This window comes from Staurois parvus, unplaced genomic scaffold (assembly GCF_062004578.1).
Source record: "Staurois parvus isolate SC_StPar_1 unplaced genomic scaffold, SC_StPar_1.0 ptg000151l, whole genome shotgun sequence".
NCBI lineage: Eukaryota > Metazoa > Chordata > Amphibia > Anura > Ranidae > Staurois > Staurois parvus.
This window is the reverse complement of record NW_028317947.1, coordinates 13,396,266-13,423,156: the sequence shown is the minus strand read 5'-3', so window position 1 is coordinate 13,423,156 and position 26,891 is coordinate 13,396,266. Positions and strand designations below refer to the sequence as shown.

At 45.7% G+C, this 26,891-nt stretch overlaps 1 protein-coding gene across 1 annotated transcript in view; it reads left to right on the top strand.

Annotated features, from left to right (window-relative positions):
• Positions 1–26,891, top strand: part of LOC149464500 (NXPE family member 4-like) — a 30,986-nt gene that overhangs the window by 2,494 nt on the left and 1,601 nt on the right. Inside the window, exons 3-6 of the mRNA XM_089674472.1 lie at positions 13,957–14,060; positions 16,308–17,020; positions 20,035–20,096; positions 24,745–24,963. Coding sequence (XP_089530598.1) covers positions 13,971–14,060; positions 16,308–17,020; positions 20,035–20,096; positions 24,745–24,963 — 1,084 coding nt within the window. The 5' untranslated portion in view covers positions 13,957–13,970. The remainder of the gene's footprint in view (positions 1–13,956; positions 14,061–16,307; positions 17,021–20,034; positions 20,097–24,744; positions 24,964–26,891) is intronic.

Genomic DNA, 26,891 nt, shown 5'->3' with positions numbered 1-26,891 from the left:
GGTATATTTTTATGTGTATAAAGGCAGAGAAGCAGTAGAAAAATAATTGGTCTAGGTCTCAAAATTGTGGGTTCCTTATTAGGCTACATGTGGGTTCCAGCGAAACCTCTTTGTTCTGCAGGTGTAAATACGGAAAAGGACTGATGAAAGCCAAAGGTGCCAAAGAGTGACATTATTTTCATTTTACTACCAATAAAGTCCAAATACTTAATTACATACAGTATGCTGTCTATTGCAAACCATTTGCTGATAACACACCCTAATTGATCACCCACTCCAAAACATTAGTATGTTTGTGTCTCAGAGTGGCAATCCTCAATAATGGATATGGAAAAAGCTTAATGAAAAGATGGAAAGCTATGGAGCATTGAGTTCTTCCCTCCAAAAGCAATCATGCCAAAATGTAAGCTCTACTAACTATATTGTGGTTAACATTTAGTTAATGGTTGTTTCTCTTAGAGGAATCTATGGCCTTTTTTGTTCTTGTTGTATACTGTGCCTGCAAAATGTTGATGGTCTCATCCTACATACAATATCATCCCATTACTACCTGACATCTGCAAATCTTACTTTGACATTGCATTGTCTCCTTTGTTTTTACAATGCTGACTTTGATATTTTCTTGCTATGACAATATGACATCAAAATTCTGTGATATCATAGTACTCATAGTACATATCAAGACATCATTATATTGACTTCTGCATTGTCAATAATAGAAAAAAGAAACACCAGAGGGCGCACTCTGAGTGTAGTATTAAAATCACATTTATTAATGAACTGAAAGACAAATGGAAACTTACCAGGGGCGGACTGACCATTTGGAAACTAGGGCAATGCCCGAGGGTCCGGGGTCAGTAGGAGGCCCCATGAGATGCCCCTGGTACCTTTTTCATAGGCTTTTTTGAGTTTGGGCAAGGACACAGGGGCCCCATGATCCCCTATTGCCCGGGGGCACCATGAGTTGTCAGTCCATCCCTGCAACTTACACTTGTATTGAAAAGAATGCACTTATCATATGACTTCAGTCAGGCATGGTGGTTACCCTCTCATCAGTAGCAGTAGTGGAGGATCCAGATCAGACAGTGGAGAGTTGGGTATGCCAGAGATATCAGAAGCCTCAGATAGCGTGGTAACCAGTGAGGAATGATGTCACATGTCGGAAGGTGTGAAGGGGGTGTGGCTGTGTTTTGAGGTCACTCAGCTTTTTTGTCAAAACTGATCCTACCATCCATATGCAGGTCTTAAATAGCTGGTAGGACTATAAGACCCAATTAAACTACCAGCAATGATGGCACTTTATACTGACTATAAATGTCACCAAGGCACTATTTGGTATGCAAATGACTATATAAAATGCTGTTGGAGTTGTAAAGGAAGTAGCAAGTATTAGTACTGAGACTGCTGTTGGGTGCCGCCATCTTAGATGTGATGTTGGCAGCCACAGCAGACTCAAAGCTTTCACTCAACTGACACTGTATAGTATTCCCTTTCACTGCTTCCCCAGCAGCTACTTAAACATTTATGTAGAAAAAAGGACAACCATCGGGGGGACATCCCATACACATGTAGGGGGCCTGAGTGTCTCTAGGTGCCCCAACCAGGGTAGGGTTGCCCCCTGTCTTCACACTCCCCTTCAATTGTAAGCTCCACTGTTCCCTGGCAGACTGGCACTATTTGGGTGGTCCCACCAATCACTCGCACCCACACACAGCTGTAGGCCGCGCTCTCCCCTGTTCTCTGGTCCACAGTGAGGCCCTGCCCTGGAACGGTCCTGCTCAGTCGGTGAAGCTCTGGTGTGAATGGTGGGATGTCTGGCATGAGGGAGGGTGCCATGCAGAAGAAGTGCTAGTTGGTGTTGGTAGGAGGAGGGGTTGGTAGGTCCGCTCTCACTATTCAGTTCATCCAGGTGAGACTGACATGGAGCTGTGCTGGAATGTGTGAGGAATGCAACTGGAGGCCACACAGGGACGGGCTGCATGTGTGATGGTTTAGGCAGCTTATGGGGCCCCCGGGGTCCACACCGTTCTGCTCTTTTATATTGTGTAGGAGGAGCCACAGGGACCACACTGTGCTGCACTTATATTCTGTGTTTTAGGTCCTTGGGGCCACACTATACTGCTTTCCTACATTGTATTCTGGAGCACCCAGGGGCCACATTCTGCTGCTCTACTGTACTGTGTTTTGGGGCCCAACACTGTGCTGCTCTTCTATGCATTGTCTGGGGGCTACACTGGATGCTGACAGTATATGGGGTGACACTAGGTTTGTCACCTGTCTGGGATTCACCTGGACATTCCAGATTTTCAATCATGTGTCGAGGTTTCAGTCTGCTTGAAACCCAGACACCTTACTGTTCTGTGGGCGTACCAAAAGTGAGGCCTCCCTGTCACATCTGGACAGGAGGGTTGGCATTTATTAGAACCATTCACCTGTATTTTCCTGGGTTGAAGGACATGGGACTGAAGAAGGAAGAGGAAATGGGATGGAGGACATGGGACTGGAAGTGGAGGAGCACATGGGATGGAGGAGGAGAATGTGTGATGGAGGAGGAGGGCATGGGATAGAGGAGATGGGACTAGAGAAGGAGAACGTGGGATGGAAGAGGAGGACAAGGGATGGAGGAGATGGGACTGGAGAAGGAAAACTTGCAATGGAGGAGGAAGAGGGCATGGGATGGAGGAGATGGGGCTGGAGAGGGAGAAGGAGGAGGATATGGGATGGAGGAGGAGGAAGACATGGAATGGGGGAAATGAGACTGGAAGAGGAGGCCATGGGATGGGAGAGAAGGGACTGGAGGAGGAGAACATGGGATGGAGGAGGAGGAGGACATGGAATGGGGGAGATGGGACTGGAGGAAGGCATAGAATTGAGGAAGAGGAGGACATGGTATGGACGAGATGGGATGGAGGAGGAGGACATGGTGGGACTGCCAGGGGACGGGCCCTAGGGAATGTTGGTGGTCAGGGCCGGGGGCTGGCCATGCCTAAAGCTGTGTAAGGGGCCCAAAAAATTCTGATGGCTGCCCTGTGTAGGAAGGTGAGGAGAGTGAAGGAGGAGAGGGCTATGACAAGCAAGGAGGCAAGGAGTGTTAGTGAATTGACATATCCTAGCGAGGTCACATTTTTTTTTAGAAAATTTAAACATAGTAAGCCAATAAAAAAAAACTATAAGTAAGCATTTAAAATACTTGATCACTCTGCACATTTACCTGCAATTTTTTACATCGGTGACAGGATCTCTTTAAACTATGTTCCATTTTGACACAGTATCAGATGCTAGCTGTCAGACCCAGCTGTTGCTGACAGCTCTGGACCCCACTAATGAACAGAAATCAATTAGAGCAATTCCTGATCATGTGATCACTTTATCAGCTATGACATAGGGATCACATAGAAGCTGGAGATTCATACAATGAAAAAGAGTTTTCAGACTACAGATATCACTGCATAAACTGCAATAAAGAAGAAAACTACATACAGTATGTACAAAACCATTATACATTATAACTAGAGATGAGCGAAGTATTCAAAAATTCGATTCGACTGATTCGGCGAATTCGTGGAAAATATTCGATTCGAGTCGAATATATTCGCTGTGAATTTAACTTAAAAAAGGGTGTTTCTAGGCTTCAGAGAGACTTTATATTAGTGCAGAACACTGTACCTTTAATTTAAATGCCCTTGGAGTCTGCTGGGGAAGAGAAATAATACTGTCAGTCAGTATGACATGCAGATGAGAGCCGTCGATCTTAGAATCACCACACACTTCACTCATTTGGCCAGTCACAGGGCCAAAACCAGTGTTTGGAGCCACAGTGTGGTGGTGGAGGCAGCAGCAATGGGAGGCCATACAGCAACCTATGACAAAATGGAAACCAGCAGGAGTGTGAGGAGACCTGAAAGTGGCACATGGCAGAGTGGGAGCAATGGGAGGCGGTACAGGGACCCATGTCACCCTGTGGACCCAGCAGCAGCATGACCAGGCGGTACGGGGGCCCATGGCAGATTTGGGGCCTGGCAGCACCTATGGGAGGCCTGTAATCTGCCAGCAACCTATGACAAAATGGAAACCAGCAGGAGTGTGAGGAGACCTGAAAGTGGCACATGGCAGAGTGGGAGCAATGGGAGGCGGTACAGGGACCCATGTCACACTGTGGACCCAGCAGCAGCGTGACCAGGCGGTACGGGGGCCCATGGCAGATTTGGGGCCTGGCAGCACCTATGGGAGGCCTGTAATCTGCCAGCAACCTATGACAAAATGGAAACCAGCAGGAGTGTGAGGAGACCTGAAAGTGGCACATGGCAGAGTGTGGCGATGGAAACAGCAGCAATGGGAGGCGGTACAGGGACCCATGACACACTGTGGACCCAGCAGCAGCGTGACGAGGCGGTCCGGGGCCCATGGCAGATTTGGGGCCTGGCAGCACCTATGGGAGGCCTGTAATCTGCCAGCAACCTATGACAAAATGGAAACCAGCAGGAGTGTGAGGAGACCTGAAAGTGGCACATGGCAGAGTGGGAGCAATGGGAGGCGGTACAGGGACCCATGTCACACTGTGGACCCAGCAGCAGCGTGACCAGGCGGTATGGGGGCCCATGGCAGATGTGGGGCCTGGCAGCACCTATGGGAGGCCTGTAATCTGCCAGCAACCTATGACAAAATGGAAACCAGCAGGAGTGTGAGGAGACCTGAAAGTGGCACATGGCAGAGTGGGAGCAATGGGAGGCGGTACAGGGACCCATGTCACACCGTGGACCCAGCAGCAGCGTGACCAGGCGGTACGGGGGCCCATGGCAGATTTGGGGCCTGGCAGCACCTATGGGAGGCCTGTAATCTGCCAGCAACCTATGACAAAATGGAAACCAGCAGGAGTGTGAGGAGACCTGAAAGTGGCACATGGCAGAGTGGGAGCAATGGGAGGCGGTACAGGGACCCATGTCACACTGTGGACCCAGCAGCAGCGTGACCAGGCGGTACGGGGGCCCATGGCAGATTTGGGGCCTGGCAGCACCTATGGGAGGCCTGTAATCTGCCAGCAACCTATGACAAAATGGAAACCAGCAGGAGTGTGAGGAGACCTGAAAGTGGCACATGGCAGAGTGGGAGCAATGGGAGGCGGTACAGGGACCCATGTCACACTGTGGACCCAGCAGCAGCGTGACCAGGCGGTACGGGGGCCCATGGCAGATTTGGGGCCTGGCAGCACCTATGGGAGGCCTGTAATCTGCCAGCAACCTATGACAAAATGGAAACCAGCAGGAGTGTGAGGAGACCTGAAAGTGGCACATGGCAGAATGTGGCGTTGGAGACAGCAGCAATGGGAGGCGGTATAGGGACCCATGACACACTGTGGACCTGGCAGCAGCGTGAGGAGGCGGTACAGGGGCCCATGGCAGATTAGGGGCCTGGCCGCAGCAATGTGAGGCACGTAATCTGCCAGCATCCTATGACAAAATGAAATACACCAGCAGTGTGAGGAGACCTGAAAGTGGCACATGGCATGACACACTGTGGACCTTGCAGCAGCGTGAGGAGGCGGTACAGGGGCCCATGGCAGATTAGGGGCCTGGCAGCAGCTATGGGAGGCCCGTAATCTGCCAGCACCCTATGACAAAATGGAACCCAGCAGCAGTGTGCGGAGACCTGAAAGTGGCACATGTTTGTGGCATGATTCATGGCGGATTTAGTCAGTTGTGTCAGGAACTGGTGGTTTGAAATCCAGACTAATCCACGCCTGATTCATTTTCACAAACGTGAGTCTCTCCACACTTTGGGTGGACAGTCGTGTCCTCCGCGGAGTTACAATACCTCCTGCCGCACTAAACACGCGCTCCGATGCCACGCTACTGGCCGGGCATGACAGCCTTTCAAGGGCAAATTCAGCTAGTTGGGGCCAAAGGTCAAGTTTCGTTGCCCAGTAGTCAAGGGGATTGTCTACCTCGGTTGGCAGGGTGCTGTCCAAGTAGGCCCAAGCCTGTTGTTTGAGCTCCTGCTCCAGGTCCACCTGATGCTGCTGCTGCTGCTGCTGCTGCGGCTGGTTAGTAGTTTCCTCACTGCGCTGGTGAAGAAAGCTACTCATCATCGACTGCAGACTGAGGCAGCCGCTGCTGGTGGAGCTGCCACTGCTCCTACCACCCCACCCCTCCCCTGCTGCCATGGCAACGGAACGCGAGCGCACAGGGCCCACAGTGTCTGAGGATGGACGTTGGCGCAGAAAGGCAGAGACCAACTGACTACATAGGTGGTTTTTATAGTACGTAATTTTGGCCTCCCTCTCAGCAGGTGTGAAAAAGGCCACCATTTTGGAACGGTAGCGAGGGTCCAACAAGGTGGACAGCCAAAAGTCATCCCTCTGTCTGATGGTTATTATTCGGCTGTCGCTACGCAAGCAACCGAGCATGCTATGGGCCATTTGTGCCAAGGAATGCGAGGGACTCCCTGCCTCCATCTCCACAGCATACTGCCACGGTGCGTCTGGGTCCTCTGTCTCCTCCTCCTCCTCCTCTACCAGATGCTCCTGCTCCTCCACTCCTGTCCGCTGAGTGGAAAAACCACCCATTTCACTCAATAATTCCTGAGCACAAATGTCCTCCTCTACCTCCTCCTCTTCTTCCTGTCCTGGCCCCACAGGGGTCATGTGGCGTTGAGATCTGTGCGCCACGTCTACCGCACCCTGACCAGCCATTGTTAACAGCATTTGTTCCAGGACGTGCAACAGAGGAATGACGTCGTTCATCCCATAGTCCTGCCGACTCACGAATAGCGTGGCCTCCTCAAAGGGCCTGAGCAAGCGGCAGGTGTCACGCATGAGCTGCCAATGGCTGACATCAAAGTTACACAGGGGAGTACCTTTATCCGCTTGTAACATCAGGAAATCGGTGATGGCCTTTCGCTGCTCGTAAAGGCGGTCTAACATGTGTAGGGTTGAATTCCACCTTGTTGCAACGTCGCAGATCAGGCGATGCTGTGGAATTCCGTTCTGCCGCTGCAGCTCAAGGAGGGTGTGCTTTGCGCTGTAGGAATGGCTGAAATGCATGCAAAGTTTACGTGACATTTTAAGGATGTCTTGCAGTGGGATGGTGGATTTTAGGAACCGCTTGACAACCAGATTGAACACGTGAGCCATGCATGGCGCATGGCACAACCTTCCTTGACGCAGAGCAGACACCATGTTCTTTCCGTTGTCGGTCAACATGGTTCCGATTTTCAGTTTGCGCGGAGACAGCCATCTGTCGATTTCTCTGTTCATTACACTCAGAAGTTCCTCCCCTGTGTGACTACGTTCGCCAAGGCATACCAGGTGCAGCACAGCGTGACACCGTTGCGCCCTGCACATGTGATATGCCGGTCGGGTAATGGGACTTGGCACGGGGGTGGCGGCTGAGGACACGGCGGAAGAAGAGGTGGTAGAGGCGGACATATTTGCTGGACCAAGGACGTGCAAACGTGGAGGCAAAAGCGTCGTGACCTGTCCAAGTTGCTGGTGCGGCTGTGCCGGCACCACGTTCACCCAGTGGGCCGTAAATGACATGTACTGTCCCTGACCGTAGTTACAGCTCCACACGTCGGCGCTGCCGTGCACTTTGGCAGAGACCGACATGCTCAAAGACTGGCCCACCATCTCTTCTACATGTGAATGCAGGGCTGGCACTGCCTTTTTGTCGAAGAAATGCCGGCTTGGCACTCTCCACCGCGGCGCGGCACAAGCCATCATTTCTCGGAAAGGTGCTGAGTCCACCAGTTGGAAAGGGAGGGACTGCAGCACCAGCAACTTGGACAGGAGGACGTTCAGCTTTTGCACCATCGGGTGCGTGCTCGCAAACTGTTGTCTCTTGGAAACGGATTCCAAGAAAGACTGCTGACGGAATCCGTGAAGAGGAGTAGCAGGAGAAGGAGCATCTGAACGAGCGGAAGATGCCAACGAGCGACAACTCCCATCAGCAGAGGTGTTGGAGCCTTGACTGGCTGATAGAGGGCGATTGACGTCGGGTGACGGAGCAAGTAACGGAGCGGGTGATGGAGCGGGGGCTGGGGCAGGCAGAACCGCCGTATCTTTATCACGGTTTTCCCAGGCCACCAAATGGCGACGCTGCATATGCTGACGCAACGCTGTAGTCCCAACATGGGCCCCCTGGCCACGCTTGACTTTCTGGCCACATAGTCGACATACGGCTACGTTTACTTCCTCGGGCGGCTTGACGAAAAATTGCCACACCACCGAGTAGGAAACTTTGCCCCCGCTACTCCTCACTGGCTGACTGCTACTTCCTCCGTGCGCACCGGCACCACTACTGGCCGTGGTGGTAGGCTGCAGTGGAGCTGGTGCTCTACTCCGTGGCCGTTTGGCTCCACTGACGCTGCTGCGACCCTGCTGCCTCCTGGGCAACCCACCGACTGTTTCGCTCGCTGCCAAGCTGGCACCCTCTTCTCCTGATGATGCGGAAGAAATTGCCTGATGACGACGAGGCTGCCAAGTGCGATCAACCTCCTCATCATCAAGAAGGGTCTCCGCCTCACTACTAGCCCCCTCGGCTGCGTCTGGGTCAGGAGACATACCTGTCTCTAGACCGGCTACCGAGCCACTCTCCTCGCCAGTACTTCTTCGCCTGGCTGCTGAAAAGGCGGATGTCTCCCCCCGTTCCTGACCGCCCTCTGTTAGCTCTTCCTCACTGTACAGTGGGGCTGAGCCCACAGCATGCGATACTTCGCTTGGTGAGGGAACAGCAAAGGACAGGGGCAGGTAGAGGACACGTGATTTCAGTGGGCTTGCTCCCGGGCCATGCCAACTAACGGTTGTGTCTGACGTACACACCGACCATTGGCTGTAGGTGTCAGAGGTGACCTGGGAAGAGGAAGACGACCGAGCCAACCAATCGATGACGGCAGGGTTGTCGGTGGAGACACGACCGCTGGGTGACACCGGGAGCACTGGCCTCTGGCTGCGACTAGTGCTGCCTCGACCCCTTCCTCTGCTGCCACGTCTGCTCGCTCCTAAAACATTGCCTCCTCTGCCACTCCTCTGCATGTTGTCTGACATACTCTTTAATTCAACGATTCTGTGTCCCTGAGTAACAATTCTGTGTCCCTGAGTAACAATTCTGTGCCTGTCTCTGAGTAACAATTCTGTGGCCCTGAGTAACAATTCTGTGTCCCTCAGTAACAATTCTGTGTCGCTCAGTAACAATTCTGTGTCCCTCAGTAACAATTTTGTGTCCCTCAGTAACAATTCTGTGTCCCTGAGTAACAATTCTGTGTCCCTCAGTAACAATTCAGTGTCTGTCCCTGAGTAACAATTCTGTGTCCCTAAGTAACGTTTCTGTGGCCCTAAGTAACGGTTCTGTGGCCCTCAGTAACAATTCTGTGTCCCTGAGTAACGTTTCTGTGGCCCTAAGTAACGGTTCTGTGTCCCTCAGTAACAATTCTGTGTCCCTCAGTAACAATTCTGTGTCTGTCCCTGAGTAACAATTCTGTGGCCCTAACTAACAATTCTGTGGCCCTAAGTAACGGTTCTGTGCCCTCAGTAACAATTCTGTGGCCCTGAGTAACAATTCTGTGTCTGTCCCTGAGTAACAATTCTGTGTCCCTAAGTAACGTTTCTGTGGCCCGAAGTAACGGTTCTGTGGCCCTCAGTAACAATTCTGTGTCCGAGTAACGTTTCTGTGGCCCTAAGTAACGGTTCTGTGGCCCTCAGTAACAATTCTGTGTCCCACAGTAACAATTCTGTGTCTGTCCCTGAGTAACAATTCTGTGTCTGTCCATGAGTAACAATTCTGTGTCCCTAAGTAACGTTTCTGTGGCCCTAAGTAACGGTTCTGTGGCCCTCAGTAACAATTCTGTGTCCGAGTAACGTTTCTGTGGCCCTAAGTAACGGTTCTGTGGCCCTCAGTAACAATTCTGTGTCCCGGAGTAACAATTCTGTGTCTGTCCCTGAGTAACAATTCTGTGTCCCTAAGTAAAGTTTCTGTGGCCCTAAGTAACGGTTCTGTAGCCCTCAGTAACAATCTGTGTCCGAGTAACGTTTCTGTGGCCCTAAGAACGGCTCTGTGGCCCTCAGTAACAATTCTGTGTCCCTCAGTAACAATTCTGTGTCCCTCAGTAACAATTCTGTGTCTGTCACTGAGTAACAATTCTGTGGCCCTAAGTAACGTTTCTGTGGCCCTAAGTAACGGTTCTGTGGCCCTCAGTAACAATTCTGTGTCCCTGAGTAACGTTTCTGTGGCCCTAAGTAACGGTTCTGTGGCCCTCAGTAACAATTCTGTGTCCCTCAGTAACAATTCTGTGTCTGTCCCTGAGTAACAATTCTGTGGCCCTAAGTAACGTTTCTGTGGCCCTAAGTAACGGTTCTGTGGCCCTCAGTAACAATTCTGTGTCCCTGAGTAACGTTTCTGTGGCCCTAAGTAACGGTTCTGTGGCCCTCAGTAACAATTCTGTGGCCCTCAGTAACAATTCTGTGTCTGTCCCTGAGTAACAATTCTGTGGCCCTAAGTAACGGTTCTGTGGCCCTCAGTAACAATTCTGTGTCCCTCAGTAACAATTCTGTGTCTGTCCCTGAGTAACAATTCTGTGTCTGTCCCTGAGTAACAATTCTGTGGCCCTAAGTAACGTTTCTGTGGCCCTAAGTAACAGTTCTGTGGCCCTCAGTAACAATTCTGTGTCCCTGAGTAACGTTTCTGTGGCCCTAAGTAACGGTTCTGTGGCCCTCAGTAACAATTCTGTGTCCCTGAGTAACAACTCTGTGTCTGTCCCTGAGTAACAATTCTGTGGCCCTAAGTAACGGTTCTGTGGCCCTCAGTAACAATTCTGTGTCCCTCAGTAACAATTCTGTGTCTGTCCCTGAGTAACAATTCTGTGTACCTAAGTAAAGTTTCTGTGGCCCTAAGTAACGGTTCTGTGGCCCTCAGTAACAATTCTGTGTCCGAGTAACGTTTCTGTGGCCCTAAGTAACGGTTCTGTGGCCCTCAGTAACAATTCTGTGTCCCTGAGTAACTTTTCTGTGGCCCTAAGTAACGGTTCTGTGGCCCTCAGTAACAATTCTGTGTCCCTCAGTAACAATTCTGTGTCTGTCCCTGAGTAACAATTCTGTGGCCCTAAGTAACGGTTCTGTGGCCCTCAGTAACAATTCTGTGTCCCTGAGTAACAATTCTGTGGCCCTAAGTAACGGTTCTGTGGCCCTCAGTAACAATTCTGTGTCCCTCAGTAACAATTCTGTGTCTGTCCCTGAGTAACAATTCTGTGGCCCTAAGTAACGGTTCTGTGTCCCTGAGTAACAATTCTGTGTCCCTGAGTAACAATTCTGTGGCCCTAAGTAACGGTTCTGTGGCCCTCAGTAACAATTCTGTGTCCCTGAGTAACAATTCTGTGTCTGTCCCTGAGTAACAATTCTGTGGCCCTAAGTAACGGTTCTGTGGCCCTCAGTAACAATTCTGTGTCCCTGAGTAACGTTTCTGTGGCCCTAAGTAACGGTTCTGTGGCCCTCAGTAACAATTCTGTGTCCCTCAGTAACAATTCTGTGTCTGTCCCTGAGTAACAATTCTGTGGCCCTAAGTAACGTTTCTGTGGCCCTAAGTAACGGTTCTGTGGCCCTCAGTAACAATTCTGTGTCCCTGAGTAACGTTTCTGTGGCCCTAAGTAACGGTTCTGTGGCCCTCAGTAACAATTCTGTGTCCCTCAGTAACAATTCTGTGTCTGTCCCTGAGTAACAATTCTGTGGCCCTAAGTAACGGTTCTGTGGCCCTCAGTAACAATTCTGTGTCCCTCAGTAACAATTCTGTGTCTGTCCCTGAGTAACAATTCTGTGTCCCTAAGTAAAGTTTCTGTGGCCCTAAGTAACGGTTCTGTGGCCCTCAGTAACAATTCTGTGTCCGAGTAACCTTTCTGTGGCCCTAAGTAACGGTTCTGTGGCCCTCAGTAACAATTCTGTGTCCCTCAGTAACAATTCTGTCTGTCCCTGAGTAACAATTCTGTGTCTGTCCCTGAGTAACAATTCTGTGTCCCTAAGTAACGTTTCTGTGGCCCTAAGTAACGGTTCTGTGGCCCTCAGTAACAATTCTGTGTCCCTGAGTAACGTTTCTGTGGCCCTAAGTAATGGTTCTGTGGCCCTCAGTAACAATTCTGTGTCCCTGAGTAACAATTCTGTGTCTGTCCCTGAGTAACAATTCTGTGGCCCTAAGTAACGGTTCTGTGGCCCTCAGTAACAATTCTGTGTCCCTGAGTAACAATTCTGTGGCCCTAAGTAACGGTTCTGTGGCCCTCAGTAACAATTCTGTGTCCCTCAGTAACAATTCTGTGTCTGTCCCTGAGTAACAATTCTGTGGCCCTAAGTAACGGTTCTGTGGCCCTCAGTAACAATTCTGTGTCCCTGAGTAACAATTCTGTGGCCCTAAGTAACGGTTCTGTGGCCCTCAGTAACAATTCTGTGTCCCTGAGTAACAATTCTGTGTCTGTCCCTGAGTAACAATTCTGTGGCCCTAAGTAACGGTTCTGTGGCCCTCAGTAACAATTCTGTGTCCCTGAGTAACGTTTCTGTGGCCCTAAGTAACGGTTCTGTGGCCCTCAGTAACAATTCTGTGTCCCTGAGTAACAATTCTGTGTCTGTCCCTGAGTAACAATTCTGTGGCCCTAAGTAACGGTTCGGTGGCCCTCAGTAACAATTCTGTGTCCCTGAGTAACAATTCTGTGGCCCTAAGTAACGGTTCTGTGGCCCTCAGTAACAATTCTGTGTCCCTCAGTAACAATTCTGTGTCTGTCCCTGAGTAACAATTCTGTGGCCCTAAGTAACGGTTCTGTGGCCCTGAGTAACAATTCTGTGTCCCTGAGTAACGTTTCTGTGGCCCTAAGTAACAGTTCTGTGGCCCTCAGTAACAATTCTGTGTCCCTGAGTAACAATTCTGTGTCTGTCCCTGAGTAACAATTCTGTGGCCCTAAGTAACGGTTCTGTGGCCCTCAGTAACAATTCTGTGTCCCTGAGTTACAATTCTGTGGCCCTAAGTAACGGTTCTGTGGCCTTCAGTAACAATTCTGTGTCCCTCAGTAACAATTCTGTGTCTGTCCCTGAGTAACAATTCTGTGGCCCTAAGTAACGGTTCTGTGGCCCTGAGTAACAATTCTGTGTCCCTGAGTAACAATTCTGTGGCCCTAAGTAACGGTTCTGTGGCCCTCAGTAACAATTCTGTGTCCCTGAGTAACGTTTCTGTGGCCCTAAGTAACGGTTCTGTGGCCCTCAGTAACAATTCTGTGTCTCGGAGTAACAATTCTGTGTCTGTCCCTGAGTAACAATTCTGTGTCCCTAAGTAAAGTTTCTGTGGCCCTAAGTAACGGTTCTGTGGCCCTCAGTAACAATTCTGTGTCCGAGTAACGTTTCTGTGGCCCTAACTCTGTCCCTAATACAGAGAGGTCTGCCTCTCTTGAATGACTGGAGGCAAATGGAGAATTCTAAAATGGCCGCCATTTATAGCTCGACCATTACACAGTGCTGGCTGGCTGGCTGCTGATTGGCTAATGCAATCACATGTCATTAATGAATGCATTATGGGTCAGCGCGCCTTGTCTGCGCGCCTTCCCAGACATCCCCGCTCCGTCGCCGCACATGTCGCCGCCATTTTAGGAAAAATTTCGATTCGCGCATCCGAAGTATGGTAATTTTCGGATTCGGCGCGAATCGAAATTTTTCCAATATTCGAAACGAATTCCACTTCGCCTACTTCGATTCGCTCATCTCTAATTATAACTCGTGTACAGGAAATATTTTTCTGTATACATAAGGTCCTGGGTCGACAAGCTTTAATTCAATTCAATAGGGTTTCGCAGTCCCCACCAAGTCCATGGGAATGCAAAACCCACTTGAATCCTGTCAAATGTAGGACAGAAAGAGATCAACTGTAACTATGCTTTAGGATTGTCTCTATTTTAATGTAATAAGGTGGCACAGAATAACAGAAGTAACTTTTTTTTCAGTTTATGAAGTTGTGATGATTTCTTCATGGAACCAAATGTTTTTTCTTGCTGTTGCACTCTCGGCTATCTTGCTGATAAGCTTTACAATGCATCACCCTGCAAAGGTAAGTACTAATCCCCCAGACTGTTAAAGTACATCTAAAGATGCCTGAATGATAGTCTGGGAGCAGTTCCACAGGGGAGAGGAGACATCTCTGCATGTAGTTTGCAACAAACTGAGCTAACTTGCAGATGGAAAATATTTCAAACATAAATCACCAGCACCAAAATTAAACAAATTAAATATACAAATAAATGCTGCTGCTCATCAGTGCAAACACACACCAAAAAAAAATTAAAACATAAAAACAGCATCTACAGTCAGTGAACAGTCCATGAGCTTGTTTTTTTATTAGGGGATGTAACTTGGATAGGGTAATAGGGATGATGGGATTCCCAACTTCTTTTCCTTGAAAGCCGTCAATCTTTGGGGATCAGTAGCAACAGCCCCTTATGGGCTAGGGACTCTCAGCCTATCTGAAAGTTATTTAAAACATAAAAACAGCGCAAGAATATATAAAGATATAAAATTATATATCACTCCAAAGTACTATAATAAAATATATATATATGTGAAATTATAAGTCCGACTCCAAATAAGTGAAAAAATATTAAATACAATATATAAAAAAAATCTCTGAAAGTCCTCTTTCCATAGAAATGAAACGTGCTTCCACCAAAGATAGTGTTCAAAAAATATACCGCACTCACCAGATACTGGTGAAAAAACACCTTTAGGGTTTTTTTGGGATCCTAGACCCAGTCAGTAAGCCTCCAGATCTCCACTCCAAACCAAAGTATAGCCAACCTTCAGGATCATCAGACTCCACTCTCCAAGAACACTCTTTGAAAACAGATCTTTAAAAACGCCCTGGAGGAGGGGCGAAACGCGTTGATGCATTTCCGGTTCCACCGCCATACGCAATACGTCACTTCCGGTGAGTGGAACGAACGCCAGCAAGCGGCGTTCCCGAGGTCCATTTTGTGTATGGGAGATTCTCTGTGCTGTCATCTCTTGCTGACCGTGGGATATCTGGAAATTACCCTGGTGCTGTGACATTTTTGATTCATTTAAATGCAATTAAAATGCTGATTTTAATCATTAAGAAAGTGAGTGGCTTGGTACTTGAGTATTGAGTATAACCAAGTGTTGCAGTATTACGCTAGATATTTGTTTTTTTCCCTACATTGCACTGAGTGTTCTTGGAGAGTGGAGTCTGATGATCCTGAAGGTTGGCTATACTTTGGTTTGGAGTGGAGATCTGGAGGCTTACTGACTGGGTCTAGGATCCCAAAAAAACCCTAAAGGTGTTTTTTCACCAGTATCTGGTGAGTGCGGTATATTTTTTGAACACTATCTTTGGTGGAAGCACGTTTCATTTCTGTAGGGAAAAAAACAAATATCGTTCCACTCACCGGAAGTGACAAATTGCGTATGGCGGTGGAACTGGAAATGCATCAACGCGTTTCGCCCCTCCTCCAGGGCGTTTTTAAAGATCTGTTTTCAAAGAGTGTTCTTGGAGAGTGGAGTCTGATGATCCTGGAGGTTGGCTATACTTTGGTTTGGAGTGGAGACCTGGAGGCTTGCTCACTGGGTCTAGGATCCCAAAAAAACCCTAAAGGCGTTTTTTTCACCAGTATCTGGTGAGTGCGGTATATTTTTTGAACACTATCTTTGGTGGAAGCACGTTTCATTTCTTTGGAAAGAGGACTTTCAGAGATTTTTTTTATATATTGTATTTAATATTTTTTCACCTATTTGGACTGGGACTTATAATTTCATATATATATATATATATATATATATATATATATATATATATATATATATATTTTTTTTTTTTTTTTTTCTTAGTACTTTGGAGTGATATATAATTTTATATCTTTATATTTTTTGCGCTGTTTTTATGTTTTAAATAACTTTCAGATGGGTTGAGAGTTCCTAGCCCATAAGGGACTGTTGCTACTGATCCCCAAAGATTGACGGCTTTCAAGGAAAAGAAGTTGGGAATCCCATCATCCCTATTACCCTATCCAAGTTACATCCCCTAATCAAGTTACATCCCCTAATAAAAAGACAAAAAACAAGCTCATGGACTGTTCACTGACTGTAGATGCAAGTGTGGAAAATGAGTGTTGCCTGGCTGTGCGAAGCTTAGAGGGATCCAGATACATTGCGGCCCTCAAGAAGGTAGCCCTACACATATATATTGCTTAATCCACCCTGCCCGCCCCATTGCAGACTATCATTACCTCAAAACCTTGAGCACTTTAAACTGGTATTTATAACCGTATTTATTTATTAATTCCAGAGCTCAGATGCAGTCCCATATTCCAGCAATACAACTGTAAACTATAGAGAAGAAATTGCAACAGTTGCCAGCTTCTCATTAGAGGATGAAATTCAAGCTTCTCACATCTTCAAAAACATTTCTGTCTTGATTCCTTCTATCACGTTCACCCACAAGGACCACACCACCAGTGCTAAGAAGAGCAGAGCCACCATACTGAACCCAAGAAAAAAGTACTGTGTTGGAGAGACGATAATCGTTCAGATTGAGATGTTTGACTATTTGGGTAACAGAAAATCATATGGAGGAGACTTCATAAGAGCTAGGATCTTTTCTCCAGATCTTCAAGCTGCAGCTTCTGGGAGAATTGAAGATTTTAACAATGGAACCTTTCACGTCTATTTCACTTTATTTTGGGAAGGAAAGGTTTTCTTCTCATTGGTCCTCTACCATCCAAGTGAGGCTGTTTCAGCATTGTGGAGAGCGAGGAACCGGGGCTATGGCCTCATTTACTTCATAGGATTTTTTACGAATGGAACTCATCAAGTGAAGTCTGAATGTGGATTCCAAGTGAATACAAAGAAGGAAATATGTGAATATAGAAAGGAAGAATATAATGAGACATTTTACTGCGCTAAACCAGAATCTTTCCATTGTGGGTCTTTAATATACCTTCAGTCTTTCAACAGCGATCTCTCTTTTCTAAGCGCACTTGAAAAATCTCTCTTTGAAAGGTCAGTACATATCTTATAGAAACTGTTTTATTTTTTATCAAAAAAAAAAAAATTAAATCAAATTAATTTTTTGTGGGACAACAGGGAAAGCAGCAGCACTCTGAAGTGGCATCACTGGAATAAAATGAAAATTTAATTTTAAACTGGATTACTCAAAATGGTACACAATTTACAAAATGTTACATAACCTTGGCCAGGGAATTTAAATCTGAACTCCAGGTATACAGCTAAATTCATATGTGAAAGGAGCTGTTTTATTTGCCAAATGATTAGTAATGTAACGATTAATACATAGTAATATATTGACTTTTTGTTACAATGGTGCATTCATTTGTGTCATTTATATCTGTCTGGAGTTCAGCTTTAACCCTTTTCTCTGTCAGAGCCATTTTTGTACACGTTTAAAAAGTCTAGTTGAAGATTAGTTAAATCCCCCAAACATTATATATTTTCCAAGAGCAGACACCCTGGAGAATAAACTAGTTGTTGTTCTAATTTTTTATTTCACACGCTATTAGCGTAATGATTTATGAAGTGCAAACTTTCAGTAAAAAAATACACTAAAGTTAATTTAACAAACGCAATAAATTATCCAATTTTGTAAACTGTAAAAGATGAGGTTGCAATGAATAAAATGCTACCAAATACTCCAAGGCTTAAAATAGTGTATGTCTGTGGAATGGTAACAAACTTCACTACCCTATCTTTTCCATAGGCAATGCTTTAAATGGCCCATCAGTTTCGAGTTAGCCATGAATAATGAGCCTAGAATGAATGCTCTCACTCCAACGTGTGCGACGATATTTCAAATGTGTATCGCAATTGACGTTATCATGCATTTGTTCATACGTTGGGGGGGGGGGTGGATTCAAAAATGTTTTTAGGGGTTTTAGTTACACTTTTTTTAAAAAAATGTTCTAAAGTTTATTTTTCACCATATAGTAAACAAAAAGTCCCCTATGTGATGATTTATTTGGGGACAGGTTCTCTTTAATGAGACATCAGGGGTCTAAAAGACCCTTGGGGGTTTATTTACTAAAGCTGGAGAGTCCAAAATCAGACTCCCTTCTGCATAGAAACCAATCAGCTTCTAACCTCAGCTTGTTCAATGAAGCTTTGGCAATGAAACCTGGAAGCTGATTGCTTTCTATGCAGAAGGGAGTCTGATTTTGGACTCTCCAGCTTTAGTAAATAAACCCCTTGATGTCTCACCTGCCCTCTATTGAAGCAGACTGCACTACATTAACTTCTTCTGCGGCCATACTGACTGGGAAAAGAGACATCAGAACCTAGAAGTGATGTTTTATACGTTGCTTCTGCCATGCCCGTCCCAGGTCTGCCGATGGATATGTGGAAACAGAGACACATTGGGTGGGGGATTGGCTTAGTAAATGCGGGAAAAATTCACTTTGCAAGGAATACACAATCACACTCAAGGATTGATTGGATGATGGAAGTCAGCAGAGCTTCGCTTAATTCACTAAGCCCTGGGGAAAATCCCTTTACAAAGTGAAAACTCCCCTGTAAACTGAAGAGCCTATTTACCTTTAGCAAGTTGATGCTTTCATGTCAAGTTCTCCATTTCTTTTCAGGCTCAATAATGCAGAGAATCCTGTTTAATTCAGCATTAATTATCCATAGATCCCGTCCCATAACCCCATCATTTTGCTCATTATGAATAACCCCGCTTAAGATCTCCAGTCTAAAAAGCTTGATGTTTAGGTATACCTTTTCTTCCATTGTCCAGTCTGGACCAATGTATGTATGTATATTTTATACCTGACCGATCCCTCTGTAATTTCAAATCACTGTGGTAGCACTCAGTGTACCAGATATCAGTGTTATATATGACACTGATATCTACATCAAGTGCTATTACCTGTATATAACACTGATATCTGTACACTGAGTGATATTCCCTATATTTAACACTGATATATGTACACTGAGTGCTATTCCCTATATATAACACTGATATCTGTACACTGAGTGCTATTCCCTTTATATAACACTGATATCTACATCAAGTGCTATTACCTGTATATAACACTGATATCTGTACACTGAGTGCTATTCCCTATATATAACACTGATATCTACATCAAGTGCTATTACCTGTATATAAGACTGATATCTGTACACTGAGTGCTATCCCCTATATATAACACTGATATCTGTACACTGAGTTCTATTCCCTATGTATAACACTGATATCTACATCAAGTGCTATTACCTGTATATAAGACTGATATCTGTACACTGAGTGCTATCCCCTATATATAACACTGATATCTGTACACTGAGTTCTATTCCCTATGTATAACACTGATATCTACATCAAGTGCTATTACCTGTATATAACACTGATATCTGTACACTGAGTGCTATTCCCTTTATATAACACTGATATCTGTACACTGAGTGCTATTCCCTTTATATAACACTGATATCTGTTCACTGAGTGCTATTATTTATTTATTTCAGATACTTATATAGCTCCGTCAATTTACACAGCTCTTTACATATATATTGTACATTCACATCAGTCCCTAACCCTCAAGGGGTGTACAATCTAAGGTCCCTAACTCACATTCATACATACACATACTAGGGACAATTTAGACAGGAGCAGGAGCGGACTGACCATTTGGAACCTCGGGCACTGCCCGAGGGCCTGGGGTCAGTAGGGGGCCCCATGAGATGCCCCTGGTACCTTTTTCATAGGCTTTTTTGAGTTTGGGCAAGGACACAGGGGCCCCATGATCCCCTATTGCCCGGGGACCCCATGATTTGTCAGTCCGCCCCTGGACAGGAGCCAATTAACCTACCAGCATGTGTTTGGAGTGTGGGAGGAAACCGGAGTACCCGGAGGAAACCCACGCAGGCACAGGGAGAACATGCAAACTCCAGGCATTCCCTATATATAACACTGATATCTGTACACTGAGTGCTATTCCCTATATATAACACTGATATAATTCCAAAAAAGTGCAATATTGATTTTTTTTTTCCAGAAGCAATATTGCTATTGAAATCCCAAAAAACTTTGAAACTATTGGTGTGTATTCATGTACAGGTGAGTAATTCTTCACATTTTACAAATCTTTGAAAATATATTGTATTCTGTTTCAGAGGACTCTGCCAAGGGTTAATCCTGCTGTAACATATGGTATGTAGTGCTACCCTCTCCAGGGCCGCTGAGTTTTTGGGTCCCCCTAAGGTCTGCACAGCCAGGCAGCACACATTTTCCACACTTTCATCCAAAGCCAGTAAAACAGTCCTTGAGTTTTGTTTTTGTTGTTTTATTAGGGGTTAACAACTTGGATGGGGTCTAGGGGTATATGGGATGTCCAATGGAAATGTACAACTTTGGAGGACAAAAAAATCAGCACACAGTTTTTGCAAGGAGCACTTGGTCCCCTTAGGTGAACCTCCTCAGACTCAAGGGGAAAATCAACTCATCCACCTGGCTATCTTGAGAGTGTCCCAGACGAAAGGATTCCGAGACATACTAATTAAGTAGTCATAGGGAGAACTAGTTGGGTATTGCACCAGACCGCCCTCTCCACTCTTTGGCCCAGGATATGTAGAAGTACTCACACTGTCCTGTTCCTGTAGTTTAATGGGTTACAGCTGCTTTTAGGCCTTATGCTGGGCTGACCCCTTCCCTGCTGACAAGCTGTCTCTGCTAAGTAGACTATCCTTCTGTCCAGCTTCAGCCTGTAGGAAGGCCCCCTCCTCTGGGGCCCACTCCCAGGCTCCACACCAGCAGCACCTTCCTTCACTCCATTTTCTACCCGACTCCCCTGTTGACCAGGCTCCCCTATTTAAGGGCTGTCCTAGCCAACATGCCAGGCCTGCTGCCTGAGGATTGGCCAGATTCCCTCAAACATGCAAATCCAGGCCAGATCCATGCATCGGATCAAGAGAGCAGCTGCTAAAATACCATAACATAGCAGCAAACAGATATTTGAAGCTGCTGGTGCCTCTGGAGTCCCACGGACATCAAGGTGTAGAGTCCTCTAGAGTCTTGCAACTGTGCATAAACCTTCTATTCGGCCACCACTAACCAATGCTCACAAGCAGAAACGGCGGAATTGGGCAGAAAAATACATGAAGACTAATTTTCAAACAGTCCTGTTCACTGATGAGTGCCGTGCAACCCTGGATGGTCCAGATGGATAGAGTAGTGGATGGTTGGTGGACGGCCACCCTGTTCCAACAAGGCTGGGACGTCAGCATGGCGGTGGTGGAGTCATGTTTTGGGCCGGAATCATGGGAACAGAGCGGGTCGGTCCCTTTAGAGCCCCCAAAGGTGTAAAGATGACCTCTGAAAAGTATGTGGAGTTTATGACTGACCACTTTCTTCCCTGGTACAGAAGGAAGAACTATGCTTTCCGTAATCAAATCATCTTCATGCATGACAATGCACCATCTCATACTGCAAAGAATACCTCTGCATCAATGGCTGCTATGGGGATAAAATGAGAGAAAGTCATGGTGTGGCCTCCATCCTCCCCTGACCTCAATCCTATTGAGAACCTTTGGAGCTTCCTCAAGCAAAAGATCTATGAGGGTGGGAGGCAGTTTACATCCAAACAGCAGCTCTGGGAGGCTATTCTGACATCTTGCAAACAAATTCAAGCAGAAACTGTCCAAAAATTCACAAGTTCAATGAATGCAAGACTTGTGAAGCTGCTATCAAATAAGGGGTCCTATGTTACAATGTAACGTGACCTGTTAAAATGTTTAAAAAGTTAAAATGTTGTTAAAAGCTTTTGATTTCAGTAAATATGCTGCAAACACAACAAATGACAATTTTCAGTTCTTTACAACCTATAAAGCGTTTTGAAACTTACTGTGTGTAATAATTTGGAACAGTCATTGGAAGTGTTTTATGTTTAAAAAAAATCCTGTTATCATTAGGAGGTTTGTTCAATAAAATGTGAATTGTACTCTTAATAGTTGATAACATGAGAATTATGCTGACTGTTATTTACATCAATTATTTAGGTAAATGAGAAAAATATCATTTGCATAATCATTTGGAACACGGTGTAGTACATTCACATCAGTCCCTAACCCTCAAGGGGTGTACAATCTAAGGTCCCTAACTCACATTCATACACATACTAGGGCCAATTTAGACAGGAGCCAATTAACCTACCAGCATGCCCTTGGAGTGTGGGAGGAAACTGGAGTACCCAGAGGAAACCCACGCAGGCACAGGGAGAACATGCATACTCCAGGTTGGTATTTGAACCAACGACCCTAGCGTTGTCCCTTTGCATTGATTCAGTCAAGTTGGGCATCCCATAATCTCTATTATCCTATCCAAGTTATTTCCCTTAATAAAATAACGAAACCCAAGCTCATGGACTGTTCACTGACTATGGATGCAAGTGTGGAAAATGTGTGTTGCCTGGCTGTGTGAAGCTTAGGGGGCCTAGAAACACAGCGGCCCTTTAGAGGGTAGCACTGCATCTATATATATAGAGAAGTAGACTGGGAGGTGGACAAGTAGAAGGGAAGGAGAAATAAATCCACAGTAGAGCAGGCGACACCAATAGGTGAACACAGAAGGCAGCAGCACAGGTGAATAGAATCACAGGTCTAGCTGAACCATTGCATCATGGGGGTAAGGATTTCACATGCAGGAAACTGCAGATTAAACTGTGAAATATTGAACTGGACTCAGAACCAAAGACTAGGAACCCCTTCCTGCCCGGCCTATTGTATGATGACGGCTGAGTGGGAACCCTACTATCCTGGATCGCGCCATGACAGATCACTACACCGGCCCGCTGCCAGTGTCATGTGCAGGGGCGGACTGACCATTGGGGAACTAGGGCACTGCCCGAGGGCCCAGGGTCAGTAGGGGGCCCCATGAGATGCCCCTGGTACCTTTTTCATAGGCTTTTTTGAGTTTGCGCAAGGACACAGGGGCCCCATGATCCCCTATTGCCCGGAGGCCCCATGAGTTGTCAGTCCGTCCCTGGTCACGTGATTGCTGTGACCAATCACAGCAGATCACATGACAGTTGTAAACAATGAATGGCTTCCTTTCATGCCATTTACGGCTTACAACTGTAACCATCACTCTCAGTCTGCGGACACGTAGGATATTGTCCAATGGGCTGAAAAATCTCTGTGCAGGGTGAGGCTGGGAGTGATACTGTCATATACAGTGGCAGGTCAGAGACACCGTGGTTGTGATAAACTAAAATAGATTGTAAGGTGTGTGGCTAGTTTAACTCCTACTCCCGGGATCTAGTCATCCCATAGACCGTGGACAATTATATATAGATGTTAAACAAACTAAAAAAATCCCAGCGCCAATCAAAGAAAGTATACAATTATGCTGCTGTGCACCAGTGAAAACCACCAATAATAAATAATACAAAAAACAGCGCAAAAATAAAATAAATAAAAATAATCACAAATAAATAAATGTCCATGCAAAAATATATATATAATATATTTCAAACATAAGTCCTTATTTTCCCAAAAGGATTTTCAAAACAATGTTCCAACAAGTGCTTCCACCTAATCACCACGTGAAAAATAATATTGACCGCACTCACCAGATGGAGGTGAGTAATAAGCCTCATAGGATATAAGGGATCCTATAGCCCCTCAGGAGGAACTCAAATCGCCTTCACCCTGCTTAGATACAGCAATCGACTCCACTCTACTTCTCCATGGAATCCTCAATAATGTGCAAGGAAAGAAAGGCTACATAGTGTAATACTGCCACTCAATACCATATAAATCCATAGAATAAGGACACTCACATGTTTCAATAAAATAACAGGCCTTGTTTAATAGCCTCAAAGGCTTCAAAGAAACAAGTTTCCAAATTGTAAATATAGGGATCTCACGCTTTAAGGATCACTGTAGAGGATGACCAGCTTTCCACCTCAAAAATGGCTGCTTGAACCGCAAAAGTCGGCGTGCGTTCCAAATACCGGAAGTGACGTAGGCCAAGAAGACGGCAGACTGGAAGTGCGTCAACGCGTTTCGCCCCACCCACAGGGCGTTTTCAAGACATTTATTTATTTTTGATTATTTTTATTTATTTAATTTTTGCGCTGTTTTTTGTGTTATTTATATATAGATGTTACTTATTTCTGTACTCCCATTGCTGTAGTCTGCAGTCTTCAATGCCCCATGTTGATAATTATTACCTTTCCTTCCAGGATACTCGTGGCAAATATTAAAAATTATTTTAATCAGGGCTGGGGCAAGGGGTGGACAGGAGGGGTGGCTGCCTTGGGCACTGTGGTATCATGTGAGGTGGGGAGGCACCACAAGGAGATTGGGGGGAGGGGTTTTGTGTTGGGAGGGAGAGGCAGGGGGTAAGAATTATTTAGGAAGCTGTGCCAGGATTGGTGATTTGGAGAGATTTGTGTTGGGAGGGGAATTTTTTTTTCTGGTGGGGAACTTGTACTAGTAGGGATGAATGGGGGGTATTTGTGCTAAGAAGAGAAATTTTGGGGGGAAGGTGCTAGAATGGAGGATTTGGAGAGAGGAATTTGTGATTGGGGGATTTGGAGCTGGGGAAGAGGATTTGTGCTCAGTGGGGAGGTTTGAGGGGTTCAAGGAGGAGGATTTTTTTTTTTGGGGGTGGAGGATTTGTGCTGGGGGGGAGAAAAACATATCTATAAATCCTGTGGCAGGTAGTACAGATCCATTAATTTTTATTTCTGCTCCTATTTTCACAGAATCTCCTCCTCCACCTCTAGAACAATGCAAAATTGGGATGGTACCTCCATTTCCCAGCGGATTTGTGTTACAGAATCAATGGAGACCCGTGTTCTGCCACATCGCCAACTTCACACTCCATGAACAAATGTACGCCTGTTTAAATGACAAGATGATATATCTCATGGGGGACTCTACTGTACGACAATGGTATCTGTACTTAGAAAAAACATTTAAAGGTAATAATAAAACTATTATTTCATGTAGTTGCTCAGAAACAATTGAGAACTGTCCGTGATATTTTTTTTTATTTGCACTAAAATACAATTTTTCAGAAGATTTCGGGGTGTGTCCGCTCCTTCAAAGTCCAAGCAGTACTAATACACAGAGTTTTAGCACTAATCATCTCATTCAGTTGCTCAAAAATAATTTTTTTTAAAATGAGTTGCTTTAAAAAGCAGAAATCTGCCTAGTGAAATAGGTAAAAAGTAACTACAATTGAATGAGCCGGGCCCTCTGTTTCTTTTTGTACCAAATTGTATTGTAACTGAAATGTCTGCCTTCATTTTGTAAAGTGCTGAGCAAACTGTTGGCGCTATATAAATCCTGTATAATAATAATGCCTTTAGTTGAGTTTTTCATATCACCATTGCTTTGTGTACCGTCTTAAAGAAAGAACACCTTCAATAGTGCATTCTACAGCATTTACTGTTTTGACATTATGCAAAAAATGACCACTATTGTTCTATGCATTGACCTCCACTATTGTTCTATGCATTGACCTCCACTATTGTTCTATGCATTGACCTCCAGTATTCTTCTATGCATTGACCTCCACTATTCTTCTATGCATTGACCTCCACTATTCTTCTATGCATTGACCTCCATAAGCCCAGTCAGTCTGAACAGTGTGGTCACTTGCTGACTTGTCACCGTCCAAAGGCAGCTTAAAATGATACTAAAGGTTCAGCTTTAAAAAATATAACAAACATGTCAATGCTTTTGCACAGAGCAGCCCCCTTCTTCCTCTGGTCCCTCCCCCCTGCTGAGTGCCCCCAGAGCAAGTTGCTTGTTCTGGGGCACTTGTGCGTGCTTGCTCCCAAGCCGTCTTTGTCCCTAAAACACACAGAGTACGGCTCGGCCCCGCCTCCGATCCCTCCTTACTGGCTGTGATTGACAGTCAATGGCTCCCACTGCTGTGTCTCAGCCAATGAGGAAGGCGAGACCCAGGAGAGTTACTGCTCTCATGCACATTGCTGGATCAGAATTGGGCTTGGTTATGTATTAGGAGGCTGAGGGGGATGCTGCACACAGGTTTTTTACCTACATGCATAGAATACATGAAGATAAAAAACCTTCAGCCTTTACAAGCACTTTAACTCTTCTATAAGACACAGAAGTTGGATCCAACACTATTTTACTTCAGAAAAGTGAAATACAAAAGATGTTTTTTTCAGTCCTTTGAAATGTACAAAGATATTGACTGTCTGTGGGCTCTGTCTGTGAGAAGAACGAAGGCCTCATTCACATCTGAGCATCCTGTAGTCCACAGTTCCAAAACATGCTCAACGTCAAAAATCCCAAGGTTGCCAGTTGTGCCTGTTCACATGACCAGCATAGTGTTGCTTGAAGCTTGTAGCTTGAAAAAGTACACAAGCTTCTTGTGAGCTACAAATGTCACACATTTATAGCCTCAATAGACTTAAGTGAAAGTGCTTGAAAAACACAGAAACTCACTAAAATATAAAAATAAAATAAAAAACACAAAATGCACATATTGATCAATTTGTTTCTGGCTTTCAAATTGCCAAAAAAATACTTGAACCTCAGACAGGAGTAACCTAATACAGTTTAATACAAAAACAACAATTTAAGAAATACATATAGGTGGGACAGAATATTCACCTTTAATCCAGAGCCATCCCTCGCAGTAAGACCTTGTTTAGACTAGCAGTTGGAGGGGAGCAAAAATGTGCGGCTGAGTCATGTTTTTGCGACCCGCCAACCGACCCCCCCCTTAGGCTCCATTCATATCTGAGTTAAGCATTTTATGCATTTTTTTGTGCATTTTGTCGCACGTGTCTTTGTGCGTTTGAAAACATTTGTGCACGATTTGTTCAGGCGTTTTCGTAACCCCGGAATATGGGTTTAACAGGTAACCTATTAC